General features: G+C 33.0%; 2 protein-coding genes across 8 annotated transcripts in view; both read right to left on the bottom strand.

Moving 5' to 3' along the window:
* The window catches only part of LOC148601591 (basement membrane-specific heparan sulfate proteoglycan core protein-like), a 48303-nt gene extending 44123 nt beyond the window's left edge, over nucleotides 1–4180 (bottom strand). For all 3 annotated transcript variants that reach the window (XM_088555460.1, XM_088555462.1, XM_088555461.1), the window contains exon 1: nucleotides 3995–4180. In XM_088555460.1, coding sequence (XP_088411586.1) covers nucleotides 3995–4076 — 82 coding nt within the window. In that variant the 5' untranslated portion in view covers nucleotides 4077–4180. The remainder of the gene's footprint in view (nucleotides 1–3994) is intronic.
* An 11733-nt stretch (nucleotides 4181–15913) lies between these two features.
* The window catches only part of LOC148601590 (basement membrane-specific heparan sulfate proteoglycan core protein-like), a 158293-nt gene continuing 154471 nt past the window's right edge, over nucleotides 15914–19735 (bottom strand). For all 5 annotated transcript variants that reach the window (XM_088554734.1, XM_088554732.1, XM_088554731.1 and 2 more), the window contains 3 exons: nucleotides 19047–19130; nucleotides 18620–18729; nucleotides 15914–18167 (listed from right to left, as the gene is read on the bottom strand). In XM_088554734.1, the coding sequence (XP_088410860.1) occupies nucleotides 18016–18167; nucleotides 18620–18729; nucleotides 19047–19130 (346 nt within the window). In that variant the 3' untranslated portion in view covers nucleotides 15914–18015. The remainder of the gene's footprint in view (nucleotides 18168–18619; nucleotides 18730–19046; nucleotides 19131–19735) is intronic.

The raw sequence follows: 19735 nt of genomic DNA, 5'->3' as shown, positions 1-19735 counted from the left end.
AACAGAAACATAGACCTTTAATTTTATAATTAAATTATGCGATTTAATTAATATCACAGGTGTATGACAGAATGTAAAACAAAAATATATATGAAAACTACAATGATAATTTTTGAACGATGATCAGTGACTGGACCGTGATCGACGAAAATTGGAACATGAACAACGGTCGAGTGATTGTGGGATGATGATCACGACGAGCTCTCTATATATAATTGAAAATTCAATGTAAATTTTAAAATCAAGATTCTGGTTAGCTAATTTACATTAGTCACAGAGTGTCATTTATTAATCGCAGACTTCCTGTTCTACATTACGTCACATAGAATAGAAAGATTTAATGTCAGGAACTGTCCAGGAGTATGACAGTTTAGAACAGCTTTTCGTATTTTCGTTGTCACGACCAAGGACAGTTTCTGTCAGGATCTGTCAGGGAATAGAGCAAAATGTGTCCTGACCCAGGACAGCCTCAGTCAGACCCTGTCAGGCTCACCTGACAGGTTCTGGCAGAACTTAAGAGAGGTTGGAAGTGATCGCAACTGTAGTGTTCATGTGGATCCTGAACTGTTCGAAAGATACTCAGGAAACTCAATGGTATTTTATTACTATCGGAATATAACAGCATCGAAAACTACTATTCCGTGTGATCATTCAAAAGCATTGTGACTCTTAGAAAAATTGGACACCCAGTTACAAATACGTAGTTCTTAGCAGAGATTCTTTCTCCGTAGCAAAAAAACTATTCCAAACCATCCTATCATCTTTTTGATATACCGATGATGTTGTATGTAGTGTTTACTTTAAGTTCAATTACTAGATTTATTACTTTCTGCAAAACCATTGCATATCGTAATGACATTTTGTCTTTGTCTTAAGTCTGTCTGACCACTGTTACGTACACCTGTTATAAAGTTTTAGATTAGTTTTAGATTTTTCATATTAAAACCATGCTTCCATCTCTAAATGAATGCTCCGAGCATGAATGCTACAATTTGGCGACGAGAGATGTTGTTAAATATGTAGTTCAATGGTTCCGAACCAGAAAGATACAGTATGGATATTTTGTTTGGATGATGACCGTATGAAGTCATGGCAAAATTGTTAGATTTACTGACAGTACAAGCATATAACTGTGATGGTTAACAATCGCCGATATCGCAAAGGTGGACGAAATGGAAGAAAGGTTTCGAATACTACATGATAGCTATTGGTGTAACAGACAGTTGACAGCAACGAGTTTTGCTTTTACATCTAGTTGGTCAAGATGCTCAGGATATTTCCGAAACGTTTACAGACATAGTAGACACATCTGACAATACTATTACAAACAATTGATGAATATTTCCTACCAAGAAAGAACGACGCACTCGAGAAACATTTAGTCCGAAAATGTAAACAAAACCCAGGTGAATAAATTGATTCTTATGTGACTCGTCTCAAAAGTTTGACCAAAACCTGTAATTTCGTAGCCTAAATACGGAATGGTGCAATCGGATATCAAGTTGTTGACCAATGCTAGTCATCAAAGTTACGGAAGACTTTTGTGGGAAAGAGATATTACATCAGAGAAGTTTCGAGATATTGCAAAAGCTAGTGAAGCAGAGTACAACAGTCAGCATAATTTGAAGACACCAGATGTCTGATCGAAAGTTAACTTTGAATGTTATAGATGTGGTAAATAGGGACGCAATGGACAAGAAATGTCACAAATTTGGAAAGATTGGACATTATGCGAAGAAATGTAGAAGTCAGAAGTTATAAGCCGAAGGAAGCTACTAGCAAGGACCTTCAATAGACAGATTCAAAGTGCGATACATAAAGGATAGTTCCGATTCCTAGGAGTACAGATTTTGGTTGGATCGTTCACTCGAGAATGAAAAAAACATTGAACATTGGAAAAGTTACCGTTCCATTTTTAATTGATTTTGGCGCAACTTATAATATAATTAATAATAGTGAAATTTGAAATAAATTAAATCCGAAAAATGTTCGTGAAATCAGAGCTGATAAGACAGTTTTCGCATTTAGTTCATACAAGCCGTCACAAAGGAAAGGAAAATTAATGTTGATATTATGTGTGAAGAATCAAATGAAAGCGTGAGAGCTGATTTCATGATAATTGATGGAAATTAAACTCCACTTCTTGGTCGCCAAACCGCAATTGATTTAGAAATTTGTTCATTGGAGCAAATGTTGATATGGTCAGTACGAAAAGTGAAATTTTGTCAAAATACATTCTCTTGATTAGTGAAGTGAAAACAATTATCAATTGAAAATACATGTTGATTAATGTGTGAAACCGGTAGTGCAATCTGCAAGACGGTTACATTATAATTCAAGGGAATCCGCGTAAAAAAAATAAGTGAATTAGAGAACACTTGATGTAATTGAACGTGTATACGGTCCGACCGAGTGGGTGTCACCTTTAGTCGTTGTTCCAAAACGTTCGGATATTATAATCTGTGTTGATATGAGAAGAGCAAATGAAAAATTAAAGTACAGTTGATGAAATATTACAGGAGTTGAATGTTTTCGAAACTTAATTTGAAGTTAGGTTTTCATCAAGTTGAATTAGAGCCTGAAGCGAGAGATATTACTACTGTTGAATACATGTTGGATTATTCCGATACAAAAAGTTGAAGTTTTGGAATATCGTTTGCGCCGAAAATGTTTCAGCATTCTATCAGATTGGCATTAGATGGATATGATGATAAACGAAACATTTCGGATGATATAATTGTGTCTGCTACAACAAAACAGGCGCACGAGAGACTGAGAAATGTTTTCGAACGTTTAAGTCGGAAAGAATTTAAGTTGAAGAAGGAGAAATTTAGATTCGACATGGATAAAATGACATTCATGGGATATGTTTTGTCAGAGGAAGGTATCAGTCCTGAAGAGTCGAAAGTCGAAGCATTTACAAGTGCGAGTAATCCAAGCAACGCGTCCGAAGTAAGAAGTTTTCTTGTACTAGTGAATTATTTTGGCCGTGTATGTCGAATTTCTTGACTGTACCTGGGCCGTTACGTGAGCTTACGAGGAAAGGTAGTAATTGGGAATGGAATAGTAGACACTTAAAATCGTTTGATGGAGAAATAGATGATGAGAAAGAAAACTCAAATGACTATGAATCAAGGCCGAAACATACAATCAAATTGCCAGAACGTTTTAATGACATTGTAATGTCTTAAGTTCAGTAACAACGAACTGTGTTTCATTCATTTTCATTTATTGACTGTAAAGTTTTCATTTATGTATTCGTAGATTCGTTTAACATTTTTATCAATGATCAGTGCAAGGGTAAGGTTAAATTCGTGTGAAAATGTCTATTTTTATTAACCTAGCCTTATGAATCATTTAGTGTAATCAAAAATACAAGGAAAGAGGAATGTTGTGTTTAGCTAAAGTTCAAAATTTCAAGATAAAGCAAATAACCAGATTTATTACTCTCTGCAGAACCATTGCAAATCGTAATGACATTAATGGCTATTTGTCTTAAGTTTGTCTGACCACTGCTATGTACACCTGTTAAGATTAAGATTAATATTGATATTAAAACAATGTAACTGAATAGATGTGTCTACCAATATAGCAATGAATGAACACCACATGTTTAGAAAACGTTTAAATCTTATGAATCTGTTAACATATAATATCAAATCATGTCCATATCGTTGTACAATTTTTAATGGAACAGTACATTAATCTATTATTTTTATGTCAATACATGTGTAACAAAATTAATTCCGTTCATTAGCAGATCAAGAAATTATGAAAAAGGCGGCGAGCTCGAGTAATTTCCAGTATTTTCTATATAGTCAACCGTATTATGATATTCTTGTGGGTCTGCTATGCCACTTCAAGATGAATTCAGATCAACGTTCGATAACATGCTTTAGGATAATGGCGGGATCGATATACATAGATACATTTTTATTTTAACAACTTTATTTCCGATAATAAAATAATAACTTACCACCTGTTGTAGTCTTACCATTATCTATAGGCGTCTGTGTGATACTGTACCCTTGAATGCAGCTACATAAAAGACAAAACAAGAATTTATTTCTATCCATCTGTAGTATGTCCAGTTTCAGCAATAGTGAATATCTTATCTAAATCTTATCAAACTTCAGACAGTGTGTATTGGTATCGTCAGATGCCATTATAAAATAAACCAGGGGAAGATGATACACAAACAAGATAGTATGCGCCTCTGTTTAGATACGATGAATTATTTCTATCAATTTAAATGTATTTTGGTAAGACAAATATCTGTCTAAACTAAACCAATTTTAAAGTCCAAAGGGGCCCACATTTAACTGTACATTTGTACATGAATTCATTGAGATTTTAAAATGATTCAATATTTTCTATGATTGCTATTAAATTGTTTCTACAGACAAAATGTTCATGATTAGTTATCCAAGTGTCTGAAAGGGTTTTCTGTTGGGAAGTCCGAGAAGGATGCAAGATTTCAAGTAATGTTAGAGGGTAAATATAATAATAATGGGGGTAACTTTGGTTGAAAATCAATGATACATGTTAGAACGTGCGATTAAATGCAGTTCCAATTAAGTAGACACTCGGCAATAACATCAACCCTCGGTAAAATCAGGCAAAACAGAGTAGAGTTTAGGACTCTTACCAAAAAAACTTTGACCATTTCATCGATTTCCAAGATAGATGCAGTTAGATGACTTATGTAAATTCTACTGGGACAAAGATAAATCTCCATAGATTAAAACAGTCATTCAAGACATTCTACGTTCGTCGCATGTCCAAAGGAAGCAACATCCGTTAGCTAAATCCTTTGATCTCAGTTCCCGCTATATAGAGGACGCATTGTCTCGTAACAATCCACGTTTCGGGGATGTTATACATCGCATGTACCCAAAGAACTTAAAATAAATTATACAACAAACATTGTGAAGTCAGCCTCATATAATACCTATATTTAGAGATCAATGGTAAAGGAAACTATTGACCAAAGTATATGACAAACGCGATGACTTTTCATTCAGTATTGTCCAATTTCCCTCATATCACCTGCGTATGAAATTTTCATCACAACTCATACGTTATGTCAGAACATGCCGCAAGTACGCAGATGTCTTGTGATGTTTGGGGTGGGGTTTTTCGATCTGGACATATGGACCACATGCTTCTCTCAAATCTACCATTTTATTTAAGTCGTTATGATACAGCTGATGCTTTCAAGAGTTATCTTACCCTTGGTCTACCTCCTTAAGTTGTCAATGTATGTGAAAAGTACAGTCTCAAGCAAAGAAAATGTAATGATATAAAGCGTTTTCCCCCAATGAAGCAAAATTAATACATTTTGGCTTCATTATGCAAGGACGTTTCGATGTTATGCATTGATGAACAGCAAAAATAGATAATGTTGGAATGTAAGTAGACGTAAAAATTACCAGATATTGTGCAAAAGCCACATAGATTTGAAAAGTTTATTTTGGATTCAGATATCATTTTGAAAGTGCATTTATCTAATTAGCCGCAGCTCATTGTATATGATAATTATAACCATTTTTCATGTTATAACAATATCAAGCAATAGAGGCAGATCAAAACTTCTATAATCAAAGGACCACTTGCGGTTTTTATTATTGTGAATATTGTAAAACTTCAAAGATTGTATGATGTTAAACAAAATTGTGATCATACATTTCATTTTAAATACTACAAAGAACTGTGCTTTTTAATATGTATAAACTGAAAGTCAATCTATACTACTAATCAAACTTTACACACATTCACATTGTTCCATTTCACCTTAATCCCCAATTTTAATTTTTGCAAAAAGTTAATGTTTGTCTTAATTATAAAGGGAGGTAAAGAGAACCTGGATTTGAAAGGTATCCAAAAAGACATAATTCAGGGATTCCGAATGAACAACGAAATGGGACAAAGACAACAAACCACGAGATAATATCCGAAATAAAAGCGAACAGAATTAAACAAAAGTAAATGAGCAATCACTAAAAATTGGAGCGTGTACCAGGCGCACTGAAAGCCTTTGCTTTTTCAAAAATATTCGCCGAGTTTCTCATATAACGTCACGTTCGAGTGAATGGACGAAAGTTGATATAAGTCATCTGAACCCTAAACAATAAGATAGTTTAAGATTGATAACAAAAAATAAAGTCGCACGATTTATGGAAGGTGGCGTTACTTCATAGATGGCTAGATCAAAGGAAGTATTTAAGGATTGTTTATCCACAAAGTTGTTTATGCGAGCGTATCTTTGTCAAAAATTAAAGACAACTCTTATTATTTAATTTCTATTTAATTACAGTCAAAACTAAGATTCGTCCCTGACCATAGCCTTATTTAGTTGGCATTATAATTATGGCATATATTTGGGAAATGATTTACATTGTTTCTTACAAAGTATGACGAATCTCTACAAAGAATTATATAATTATATCTAGGTGTTTCATCTTTTTTTTGAGAAACAACGATGTATAATGTTTTTGAGTTGGGATTTTAACTGCGTATGAGGAATAGAAGTATGCAGTTTTGAAAAATCATGGGTCTTAATGCTATTATATTCTGATAATAATCGTGAATTGAGTGTCTCCAAAGGATCTTTCGAATTTTTCAGGATTCACATTGAATTAATACTACTACGGAAATAACAAGTGCTGTGGTAAGACTGGAGACCCTCTTTGACAGCTGTGGGTATACACGTTAAAAGTTTTGGAAGAGGTTTGATGTAACATTTTGTAGATCAAGCTATGTAACGTTGTTTGTATGGATTCTTGTGGATTTTTAGGAATCCAGTACATAGACGGTAAATCACAATCATCATCTTTGGTAAAGAGACCAAAAGAGGGTATTACAGATTTATGGTCATCCACTATCTCTTCTTTTGAGAGCGTAGTGGCAGTATATGCCTAGTAACTGCTTTTATTTTCTACGTCTACCTCTGATAATAAACATTGACTGTAACACGTTGTTATTCTGGACTTTGTCTGTTGGTAAGGCGGTAAGACAACATTTCTGTCATGTATAGAAAACAATGTTTTTGCTGCATCGGTGTCTTTGAAAACTCATTGGCCTGCCTAAAACTTTCATTCGTTTAAAAATTAAAGACCCCACGGCCTTTATCCACTCTGACGGAGAATCGATGTCTTCCTGTTCTCATTTGATCCTTTTTCTTGCGTAGTCCTCCACTGCAACCATAAGAACTTTAAAGTTATATTCCAATTCATTGACCGTGGTTCAAGGTACTCGGGATCTTTAGAAAGGATATTACACATAGATTCGTTTTCGATGATGGTTGAATATCCCGAAACCACGTGACCAGAAAGACAATATTTGAATGGAGAGTTTTTTGCAAAAAGAGTTAGGTCGTTTAGCCTTAAAGTCTTCAATCTTGTGTTTCTGCCTTTTATAATTGAAAAGTTTGGATGCAATGGGTGAAGTATAGGAATATGAAATAATCGGTATTGATTTGCCCTTGAAATATGGAAGAATTTTGTTGGTTACGTTTTGTGATTGATGATGTTAGCCAAATTAATTGCATCTATACCTTTGTATAAAAATCGAGATACCAGTATATAATAAAACTGGATTTATATAAAGTAAATAAAATACATCACCTAGTTGATAATAAATGAGATATAAAAATGCACAGATTACTAAATATATATCACTATTTAAAAAAATCTACATAGCAAAAAAGGATTTACAAAGATGAAGATGTACTTATCTACGAAAAAAGAACAACCAAAACGTGTGTTCAATAAACTATGAGAATTTGTCATACCTCTGGCAAAAAAAAAAATTTTGGGTGTGTCCCTTCCATAAGCAATGACTTTGAAGGTTGCCATGTACAAACATGCAAGTCATCATATTGAACATTGCCTAATTAAACTTAGTTTTTCCAAGTTTTGATTAAATCTGATTTTCTTTCGTTGTCTTCGAGAACCAAGACAATGACTAGAAAAGCAGAACATACACATTTTTTATTATTATTATTTTAAATAAACTCACACTTGTTAAACCTTAGCAATGAGATTAAAATATGTTCATACAAGAAAATAAAAAAAGCAAAAAACCAAGACCTTTTATAATCAGCTAACAGATCCATGTAAAAATTCCATTCAAAACTAGTTCAAGCTTACCTATATACAAATTACTACCAACATTCAACCCTGTAATGTTCCATCTACAACCATATCGTCTAGGTTATCAATCTTTTATGTCCCTTTACGGCCTAATCTGTAATCTGTAAAAATGTATTTGTCAGAATCATGAACATGAATTCAAAATTTTAACATAACCATGATACTCATGATCCAGTAAACAGTAATCATGTAATACCTACTGGTATAATTCACCCCTAGTAAAAATATTTGGCCGTACGTTATCATTTGTGCACCCTTGTATGATTTTTTTCTTTTGAAACCTGAACCATAAATCATACTTGAAACTTCTAGTTAACCTTGTTTTAGTTTTTCTATTCCTAATGTGCCTTAGATGTGTAATTTTACCTTTGAATACTTTTTATTCTTTCAATTATTCAAAATAAATTTAGAGGTAAACAATTTCCTTGACAAAAGATTGAAAAGTAACCTCCCCTCAGATACCTGGTGATTTCAATGGTGTGCCCGTATCCATCGTTGACCTTTTGTAATGACCTTATCACAGCTGGTCCACTTCCAAGATAATAGCTAAATACAAGGAAAACAATAGTTTCTATTGTAAGGAATGCAATACATGTTCTTAGGGAACAACCATTTGATTTGATTTCAATATGGAGAAAGGATCGAACTTTGATTCAGTATAATTTCTTACCTGACATCTTATTTATTACTCAAACCTATACTGGATAAACCCGATTAATCACCCTGAATTTATTTAACCATACATTATTACACCATCGTCCTACCTTGTTATTTTAATTTCTCAAATATAAAATACAGTAACAAAAAGAATGGACAATATCTGAACATTACTGGGTCAGTTGAAAATCCTAGATAAATAAATCATTGCATAGTTGTTGTTTTTTAATCTAAAGTATTTTAAAACTTTAAAAGAAATGCTTAAATTCAAACAAAAAATTCAAAATAAGTAAGTTGGCTATGATTTCTTCGAGAAACATTAATTAATTGATTATAGTTTTATGATCCATGGCATATTTTTCATCCATTTCAGGACAAGTAACGTTTGATCTATCCAACAGAACCTGGCTTTGTACTGGTCTAATATGGTAAACTGGATGTGTGCTAGCTTATGGAAGGAACAGCCAACAAATACGCCCATCACCCCTTTCGAACATATTATTTTGACTCTAGCCAACCGGTCATTGCTCTATCGCTTAAATACAGACTAAATACAGCCTGTACCCAAGAACTCCAGCTTTCAAGGTCAATATACTTTCACAAGACCACTCAGACAGTCAATTTTCAAGTAAAAGAATACACCCGAGTAAAGTTCACAAAAATCTGGAAGTTCATTCAGGAAAGATAAAAAAAACACTCATTATTACCTGTATTCTATATATCCATTCTTAAGTCCAACGGAGACATAATCTTGCGATTGCCACCAACTGGAGAGGACTGGCGCTGATAGAAAACTAAACCATTGCTAACTGTAGTTCTAATGGTCAATTTAACAATTTGTTCATCCTGGGTCTACCCAAGGAATGATTTGTCAAATTCTAAGAATCCATCACCTGATAATTGCAACTTTTCTCCAAGAGGTGTAGCTGGAAAGAAGGGTTTGTTATATTGTAATTCCCTTACTCCCAAACACTTTTTGGGGCAACGGTAATTCATGAACTCTTTTTTTCGGCTCTCAAGTCATTATTTCTTTAACAAATTCTATATAAGATAGCCTCATTTTAAAGCACAGTCACGTTGCTTGCAGATTGAGACAAATTGTTTTTTTTCTAAACTAAGATTAAAAGAAAATAAGTATGTTCTATGTAACTTATAGATAGACGGTAAAAACTATTTTTTTATTACAATTTTGGTCACAGTTTGGCTTAAAACCGTAAGTGGTGAATACAAGAGCTTGATAAAATAGTAGTGAGAGACATCCATGCGAGATAGAGTATTATCAATCATTTCTGCTGTAGTGAGGGGTCAAGAAATGAACCATATTCCTCCAATATCACAACTTGTTGTGGTCATTGAAGTTCGTGACATCTTTTTCAGCTTTCTAGTCAATATCTTTTCATTTCTTTATCTTTTCAAATACTACAAACGTTAGTCTCTTTTTAAAGCATATTCATACAGCTTGCAGATGAAAACAAATTGTGCTTTCATAAGTTAAAAGTAACATTTCAAAAACATGGAAGTCAGAAAAAATAGGCCCAGACCTATGTAACCTGTCGCCATACGGTAAGAGTTAAGGCAGCATATAAAGTAAGTACAAATTACTATGTTCTGTTCTTGCTAGGGCTGCGCTCTCATTCTTAAAATTGGAACTTACTTTAGTACTAACAAGCGATATGGCAACATTTTGAGGAACATCACTCGGCAGATCTGATAATGTTCTGACTGTTATTTCATCTGAACTTTCTCCCTTTCCATTCTTGTTGACAGCTAGTACACTGATGTTGTACTCTGTAAATGTACAGACCTTGTATTGTGTGTCCAGAATAAGTCACCTGAAAAAGACCAAACTTTCTTGTTTTGAAAATTTTATAAGATATCTATTACGGAACCATTGGATAAAATTGATTAATCAGAGTAGATCAAATATGCCTGTAGGACATCTAGTAAAAAGGTATTTAAGTACCATTCAGTGTAAAAATTATAAAATGAGTGGCCCATATTTTTTCTATTTATTAATTTTTTGCCTCAAATATATTCAATACGTCTATAAAAATAACTGAACAGCCATTTAACTTTATTGATATTTATTGATAAGCCTGATATTAGTATTTTTTCAAAACGGTAGAAACCGTGACCCCTTCCGCCCAAAAAAAAAACAAACAAACACAAATTTCCCCCATTTTATCTTCTTCATGAAAAAATTACCATTCCCCGTGGTAATTTTCTACATAAAAATAGCTGCGTAGAAAAAACTAATCCCCCGTCAGAAATGATGATCCCCCAACACCTCCGCTGGTAAAAAAAATTCCTATCGGAAAATAGATTTTCTGTAATAATCCGTGTAAAAACTAGCTGTTAACATTTTCCAACAAAGCCTGAAAATACATCTGTTATTTAAGCTTTTTTGACAGTATTATTGCTCCTCAAAAACTCCGACCGTGTATAATAATCCACGCAAGACTGGGAAATTAGTAAAATTATATGTATATATAGATAAGATACATAGATATATTCGGACATTTTTAAACAAATCAAACCACATTCTATCACTCTGAATGATAAATTCGACATAAACGGTGAGGAACCGAACTTTGTTTACAACAGATATGCAAAACATGCGACATTTATGATCATCAACACTTCCTTGGCAAGTGAAAGCAAATATTGTTATCGTTACGAATCTACGGATTAGACTACACGCATACAGTCTAGTCTATGTGGATGAAACAAAAGAAATTTATATATATTCGGACATTGTTAAACAAATCAAACCACATTTTATCACTCTGAATGATAAATTCGACATAAACGGTGAGGAACCGAACTTTGTTTACAACAGATATGCAAAACATGCGACATTATGATCATCAACACTTCCTTGGCAAGTGAAAGCAAATATTGTTATCGTTACGAATCTACGGATTAGACTACACGCATACAGTCTAGTCTATGTGGATGAAACAAAAGAAACTTAGATATATTCGGACTTTGTTAAACAAATCAAACCACATTCTATCACTCTGAATGATAAATTCGACATAAACGGTGACGAATATGAAACAAAATATTGTATAGGTCGGACGTAGAGGCTGGAAATGTTGAAAAAAAAAAATATTTACACGACTAGTACTGAATCCTAAGACCGCCACACAAAATCTCTGTATAAAACTATTGATTTCTGTAAAAGAACTACACCACGTGCACCCTCTTTCAAAACTTTTAAATCTTATGAATCTGTCAGAAATCGATGGCAAATTTTAGATCCGAAAGATAGAATATCGTTTAGCTAGTTCTTTAATCTCGGTTTCAGCTATATAGATGACATATTATCTTTAAACAATCCTAATTTCGGGGTTTTGATACATCGCATCTACCCCAAAGAACTTTAGATAAAGGATACTACAAACACTGTAAAGTCAGCCTTATATCTTGATCTACACTTAGAAATCGATGGTATAGGAAAACTATTGACCAAACTTTACGACAAACGTGATGACTTTTCATTTAGAATTGTCAACTTTCCTTTCACCTGTGGCAACATCCCTTCAGCACCTACGTATGTAGTGTTCATATCACAACTCATACGTTATGCCAGAGCTTGCCGAGACTACGCAGACTTTTTATATCGCGCTAGAATTCAAACAAATAGGCTCCTGGAGCAGGCTTATGTTGCTACAAGATTGAAGTCATCACTACAAATGTTTTATGGTCGTCATCATGAACTCGTGAATCGTTACGGTGTATCTGCGCTATGAAAACTGATTTGTTCAACGTGTCATAGTTTTCTTTTCCACTTTTGTCTACCCCGGACTTGACCTTTTTATGAGAAACTCGGCGGGTGTTTCTAGAAAAGCAGAGGACGCTTACCCTACCGGTGCACCTGGTCCATGCTTCCAGTTTTTAGTGGAGTCAGAGTTGCTCATTTGCTTTTGTCACTTTGTTGTGTATGTCTGTTTTCCATGTCTGGTCTTTGTTCCTAGGCCTGGATTACATTATTTTTATTACCGCTATAACCTTGGTTCCCTTGATTACTCGTTAACATATAATATCAAAATCATGCCCATATCTTTGTATACTTTTGAATAGAACAGAACATAAATCTATCATTTTTCACGTCAATACATTTGAAAAATTTCCAGAAAAAGGAAACGTATTTTCTATATATTAGTCAATCAAATTTAAGGACACACTTTTGGTTCTGTGTATGCCACTTCAGGAAGCATTCAAATTAACGTTCGATAACATGCTTTAGGATAATGGCGAGATGGATATATTTTATTCTAAAATAAATGTTTTAACAACTTTTTTCTTATAATAAAATAATAACTTACCAACCGTCTGTGTGGTACTGTACCATTGAATGCAGCTACATAAAAATTAACAAAACAAGATTTTTTTTTCTATCCATCGGCAGTATTTTTTGATTTTAGATTCCCTCTCTATCTATTTAAACGTGTTTTGGTAATACAAACAACTGTCTAAACCAAACCAATCTTAAAGTCCAAAGGGATCAAGATGTAACTGTATATATGTAACATCCAATCGATGCTTTATTAAGGAAAAAATATTCACTAAGATTTTAAAACGATTGAAAATTTTCTAAGATTGCTGTTAAATTGTTTCTAGAGACAAAATGTTCATGATTAGTTATCCAAGCGCCTGAAAGGGTTTTCTTTAAGGGAAGTCGGAGGCGGGTGCAAGATTTTAAGTCGGGGGAGAGAATAAACATAATAATTATGTGTGTAAAATTGGTTGATAATCAATAATTCACGTTAAAAACGTGTATTTCTTCTAACTGTAGAAGGGTTGACGAACTTAGCTTTTATCGACTCTGAAACCGCCAATGGAACTATTAAAAAAGGTGATTCTTGTTTTTCATTCAAACTTCAAATCATTCTCATGACGAGTTGTCGAAATGGTTGGCTAAAACATTATTGAATATAGGAAAGTGATAATTTTCCAAGGAGAAAAGCTTGCACACCGTCTTTTTTTTTTTTTTCAAAAAACTTACAGAGAACAATCCATTAGACTGAAGCTTCATACAAAATTGATCCCATTAAGGGTTAAAACTGTCGTCCTGCATGCAACAAAATTCTAAATAACAACGTAAGCGTTAGGACAATTTAATTTTAATTCTGCAAATTCTTAATTCTTATTTTGTTGTCCGAGAAGCACGTGTGCTTCTTTTACACAGGATAAATAATAGAATCATATTTTTGCACACCTTTTGTTCCATTTTAGAGGAAAGGAAATACCGACATCTTATTACTTTTTATTCAAATGGGTTTAGTTCAATAGATTGCCCTTTAAATTTTCAGGTTTTTTATGTAATATTGTAAAGTTCGTCGTCGATGTATGTGGCTAATACAGACTCCAGCAAAGAAACCGTGATAATGATTAAGTGTTCCCTCACCCACCACACGTACAATTTACTAGATATTATGCAATACTGGTTTGACAAGTTCAATTTGGGGACAGGATTCGTTATAAACCGATGGCAAACATATGGTTAAGATACAGCGATTCAAATATAATTTAAAAAGTGCATTTACCACAACAGCCTCAGCACATGATATTCCTAGGCATTATACCCATTTTGATGTTATCGCAATATCAAGCAATACAGGCAAATCAAAACTTTATGAAAATGTTAATTATAAAGGAAGGTAAACAGAACCTGAATTTGAAATGTATTCAAAAAGACATAAATCAGGGATAACGGCTGAACAAAGAAAAGTGACAGAAAAAAAAAAACAACAAACAAGATAATAAGCAAAATAACACGTAAATAGAATTAAACAAAAGTAAAGACCAACCCGTAGTTCACTAAAAATGGGAGAATGGACCAGGCACACCGGTAGACTAGGTAATCTCTGCTTTTCTAAAACACTCGCCGAGTTGCTCATAAAAAATTGTCACGTTCGAATGGATAGAAAAAAAAATGATACCAGTCAACTGAACCCATAACAATAAGCCAGTATAAGATGGATAACAAATAAAGTTACAAGATTTAAGGAAGGTACCATTACTCAATAATGGCTGGATCAAAGGAAGTATTTCAGGATTGTTTGCCCCGAACTTGGTTATGCGAGCGTAACTTGGTCAAAAATTAAAAACAATCCTCATAATTTAATTTCTAATTCGTTAGTCCAAATTAAGATTTGTCCCTGAACATAACCTTATTTAGTTTGCATTGTATGCAATCATGGCAGATCAGTGCATGCGATGTTATGTTTTATGGAAAACGTAAAAGCAATATTGACCAAGTCCAATGGTTAATGACGTCACGGTACCAAGTTAAACATTTGGGCCTGAAATGCACTTCCGGTTGTCCTACTTTGCCCGATTGAGAAATAAACAATCACGTCAAATTACTTATAAATGGAAGAAAGCATTAGTTAATAAAATAGGTAGATGTAAGCGAGTGGTATAAGATAGATTTGAAAGGTATCGTTTCTTAATGGAGAGTATTCAGACAGGAGTGGTATAAGATAGATGCGAAAGGGGAGAGTACCCTTACAAGAGCGGCATAAAATAGATGTGAAAGGTATCGTTACTTAATGGAGAGTTGCCAAACGAGAGCGGTACAAGATAGATGTGAAAGGTATCGATGCTAAATGGAGAGTAGCCCAACGAGAGCGATATATGATAGATGTGAAAGGTATTGTTATTTGATGGAGAGTAGCCTTACGAAACAAAAGCGTATAACTAGATGAATGTAATATAACGTTATTGGATGAGTGGAATGTAATTTTACTAAGAAAGACTGAAGGGAAGGTATAGTTTTATATACTAATTTCATATCTTAAATGAACTTACTGTAATAGTCAATAAATTTTCAAGGTTACCTATAATTTAGCAATAATGGATTTTTGAATTCTTGAATTTCTAATCCATCATCTGATTTTTAATTCTTGGATTTCTAATCTATCATCTGATTTTTGAATTCTTGGATTTCTAATCCATCATCTGATTTTTAATTCCAGTTTAAGTAGGTTGTGTACAAAGTATGTAAATTGTTAGCCAAAGAATAGTACTTCAAACATATTATCTCTTGTGCCATAAAATGTATCCAATTATAGGTAATATATAACAAGACTCTGTAGTTGGAATAATTTTATTAAAGCATAACTTTGTTCGATGTTTTACAATGAGATTACAGATAAAGGCCTGATACAAAAACAACATTATCAAATGACAAAATGTACAAGAAACAAAGCTACATCAAGGTTCTTCAAAAATACCTAAAGCTATACCAATTGTAATTATAATTGTAATTAGCAATTCTGAATAGAAATCTACAAAATCTACATGGATTTCAGTACATAAACATTGACTAATGCTAATCTATATGACTGGCCTGATCTTTAGTATTTAAGGGACTTACAAAGTTGTGTACAGTAAAACCTGTCTAACACAACTATTTTATTAGTGACCTATTTCTTTGCTTTACACTGGTGTGGTGGTTTACTAAATAATTACTCAAAAGAATTTTCACAATTAACAACTTCCTTCACAAGATTTTCATCACTTTCTTGCAGTTTACGCAAAACTGTGTACAGACATCCAGACAGATTTTGAATTTATTAAATTTTGTGTAATTTGTTTAAGGTCATAACATAAAGATACAAAATAAACCACCCTTATAAGATTATTCATTATTTAGAAAAATCGAGGCAACTGTTCAGTTGTAAGTATGAAGAAAGCTGAACCCCTTCAGTAAAACGTATTGCAAACTTGATTTTATATTGTCAACAAACAAGATGGAACTTGGCAAGAATCATAAGTAATTTTATAGTACAAAATTATAAGGGTAGAATCTGGACTTGAAAAAGCAGAACAATCACCTTTTTTCTTGCTTCCATCCTTTTTGTTAGCCAAAGAGTATTATCTACCATCCTGACATTCCCCTTAACTACAACCTGTTATATTATTAATTTGTATTCTAGATATATTACACACCTTCAACACTGCTATGAGTATTTATTTAACTGCAAATTACATTTTTACAATGCATACATGCATAACAGTATCTTGGATGAGGGAATTAAATATCTCATTTTTTTCCCAAAAAGATCTAATGAATACTACAGAAAATTGGGACGAAGAAATTCAAGTAAGTAAAAATATGAGGTACACTGTATTTTGGAGTCACAGCAATAAAATTATGTTCTATGTACCATAAATATTTGAAGTAAAGAGTTAAAATATTTCAGAAATCACTTCTTACAATCTTAGCAACATACATCAGAACTATTGCTTTAGTGGAAATCAAATAAAGAAAAAATGTAAAATTCATTTGTTAAAAATTGAGATACTAGTATATAATAAAAATGGGTTTATATAAAGTAAAATAAAAATACAGCACCTAGTTGATAATAAATGAGATATACAAATGCATGGATTACGAAATATATATCACAATTTAAAAAAAAATCTACATAGCAAAAAAAAAAGGATTTACAAAGATGAGCATGTTGACATGTCAGCCTTCAAATCTACGACAAATAACAGCAAAAACGTTCTTAATAACCTGTGAGAACATCTCATACATCTTGCAAGAAAATGTTTCTTGGGTGTCTCTACCATAAGCAATGAGGTTTGAAGGTTGGCATGTACAAACATGGAAGAATTTGGCATCTTCACATGGCTTGACTAAATAAATTGTTTTCACATTTTGTTTTTAATCTGTTTTATTTTCGTGATCTTTAAGAAGGAAGACAACCAGAAAAGCAGAACATGTTTCCTTTTTTTTATTTTCTATAAACAAACACTTTTTAAACCTTAACAATGTGATTTAAATATGCTTATACAATAAATGTCTTCATAAAGAAAAATCAAAAAGAGTGAAAAACCAATATCTTTTATAATCAACTAACAGATTCATGTAAAAATTCCATTCATTTTTACAAAAGTGAAAGAAAATGCAAGCCATCATGAAAAAAAAATAAAAATGTCTAACTTTTAGTTCTGTCCACATCATAATGTCTTTAAAACTGTCATGGCAGAATAGAATTAGAAAATTCAATGACAATTGCAATCTTACCATCAAATGTTGAAGAGCACTTCTTTCTTCCTTCCCATTGGAGAGTCAATTCAATTTAAATAATTATGTTTATTTTCAACATTATCACACATGCACATTAACAAATATAAACAATATTTCCACACTTGAATAAAAATGAAAATGAAAATAGAACTATTTTTAGCTGTTGCATGGTCGAACATTGAAGCCTCTAACTGCATCTTCTGGGGCCCTTAAGGGTCCTTTGTCCATGAAATAAATATCATAAATGCAACCAGAAAAGTTTTCTGTATATCTGTTTGATGTCATAGTGTCTGGTGATGAGACTCCACCTATAAAATATTATACGAGACATTGGAAATAATGTACAAAAAGCAAACACTGTAAAAATGCATACATATTCACAATACACATATCAACTAAACAATGAAAATCAAACTGATTATGTAGCAGAACAGTTTACTATCAACATCAAACAACAGAAAACAAGAGGGTACCAGGAGCCTGAATTGCTCACCTGGTCAAAGTTTGTCTTTCAAGAGCAATAATTTAACAAGGAGTTGTCCAACAATTTTGACCCAACAAGACTTTAGTAGGACTATTTTATGGATCAGTTCAGCGATGGCAATAGCTAAAAATATGCAATAAACCTCCTGTACCAGAACACTTCCTGCCTCATTCAAGAATTGTTTACCTATATACAAATTATTGCCAATGTCCATTATCTGTAAAATCATGTGACCCTAGACCAGAACACTCCCTGTCTAGTTCAAGAAATGCTTACCTATATACAAATTACTGCCAACATTCAACATCTGCAGAATACCTTGTGATGTTCCTTCTACAACCATATCATCTTTGTTATCAATCTTTAATGTTCCTTTACGGCCCAATCTGTAAAAAAGTTGCTTTGTCAGAATCATGAACATGAATTCAAAATTTAAACAGAACCATGATATTCATGATCCAATAAACATTAATCATGTAATACTTACTGGTATACAAAAGTTATCATTTGTGCACCCTTGTATGAATTATTTCTTTTGAAATTACCTGAACCACAATTCCTACTTGAAACTTCTAGTTAACCAAGATCCTTAAATGTGTAATTTTACCTTAAAATACTTTTTATTCTTTAGATTATTCAAAAAATTTTTAGAGGTAAACAATTTTCTTCACAAAAGATTGAAAAGTAACCTCCCCTCACATACCTGGTGATTTCAATGGTGTGCCCGTATCCATCATTGACCTTCTGTAATGACCTTATCACAGCCGGTCCACTTCCAAGGTCATAGCTAAATACAAGGAAAAAAATGTTTCTACTGTAAAGAATGCACTACATGTTCTTAGGGAACAACTATTTGATTTCAATATAGGAAAAATATCATATTTTGATTCAGTATAATTTCTGACCAGCCATCTTATTCATTACTCAAACCTATCCTGGAGAAATCCAATTTTTTACCCTGAAATTTTTAACCATACATCATCACATCATCATCCTGCCTTTTTATTTCAAACTGTTCCCCCCCCCCACTTTCGCCATTGAAATAAAATTGCTTCTCCTTCATTATAAAAAGTCACCGATTAATTACTCTTCCACTCAAATCATAGTTCAGGTCCTTTCTTTTACTTAAGAGTATTTTATAAAAATTACAGAAATGTATAAATTTATACCAAAATATCAAAAAAAAATAAACATTCATTGATTATGGTTTCATGATTCACGGCTGATTTTTCATGCATTTCAGGAAAAGATGTTATATCCAACAGACTGTCTGTTTTCCATGTCTAGTCTTTGTCCCTGGATTGCATTCTTTTGATTACCGTTATAACCTTGGTTCCCTTGATTAATCTATCCAACAGCCTTGGCTTTGTACTAGTCTGACATGCATAGAAG

Source organism: Perna viridis, chromosome 12 (assembly GCF_037379345.1).
Source record: "Perna viridis isolate PV_CMFRI_1.1 ecotype Kerala chromosome 12, ASM3737934v1, whole genome shotgun sequence".
Lineage (NCBI taxonomy): Eukaryota > Metazoa > Mollusca > Bivalvia > Mytilida > Mytilidae > Perna > Perna viridis.
Note: the sequence above shows the minus strand (reverse complement) of the source record. Positions and strands in the feature narration are given on the sequence as shown.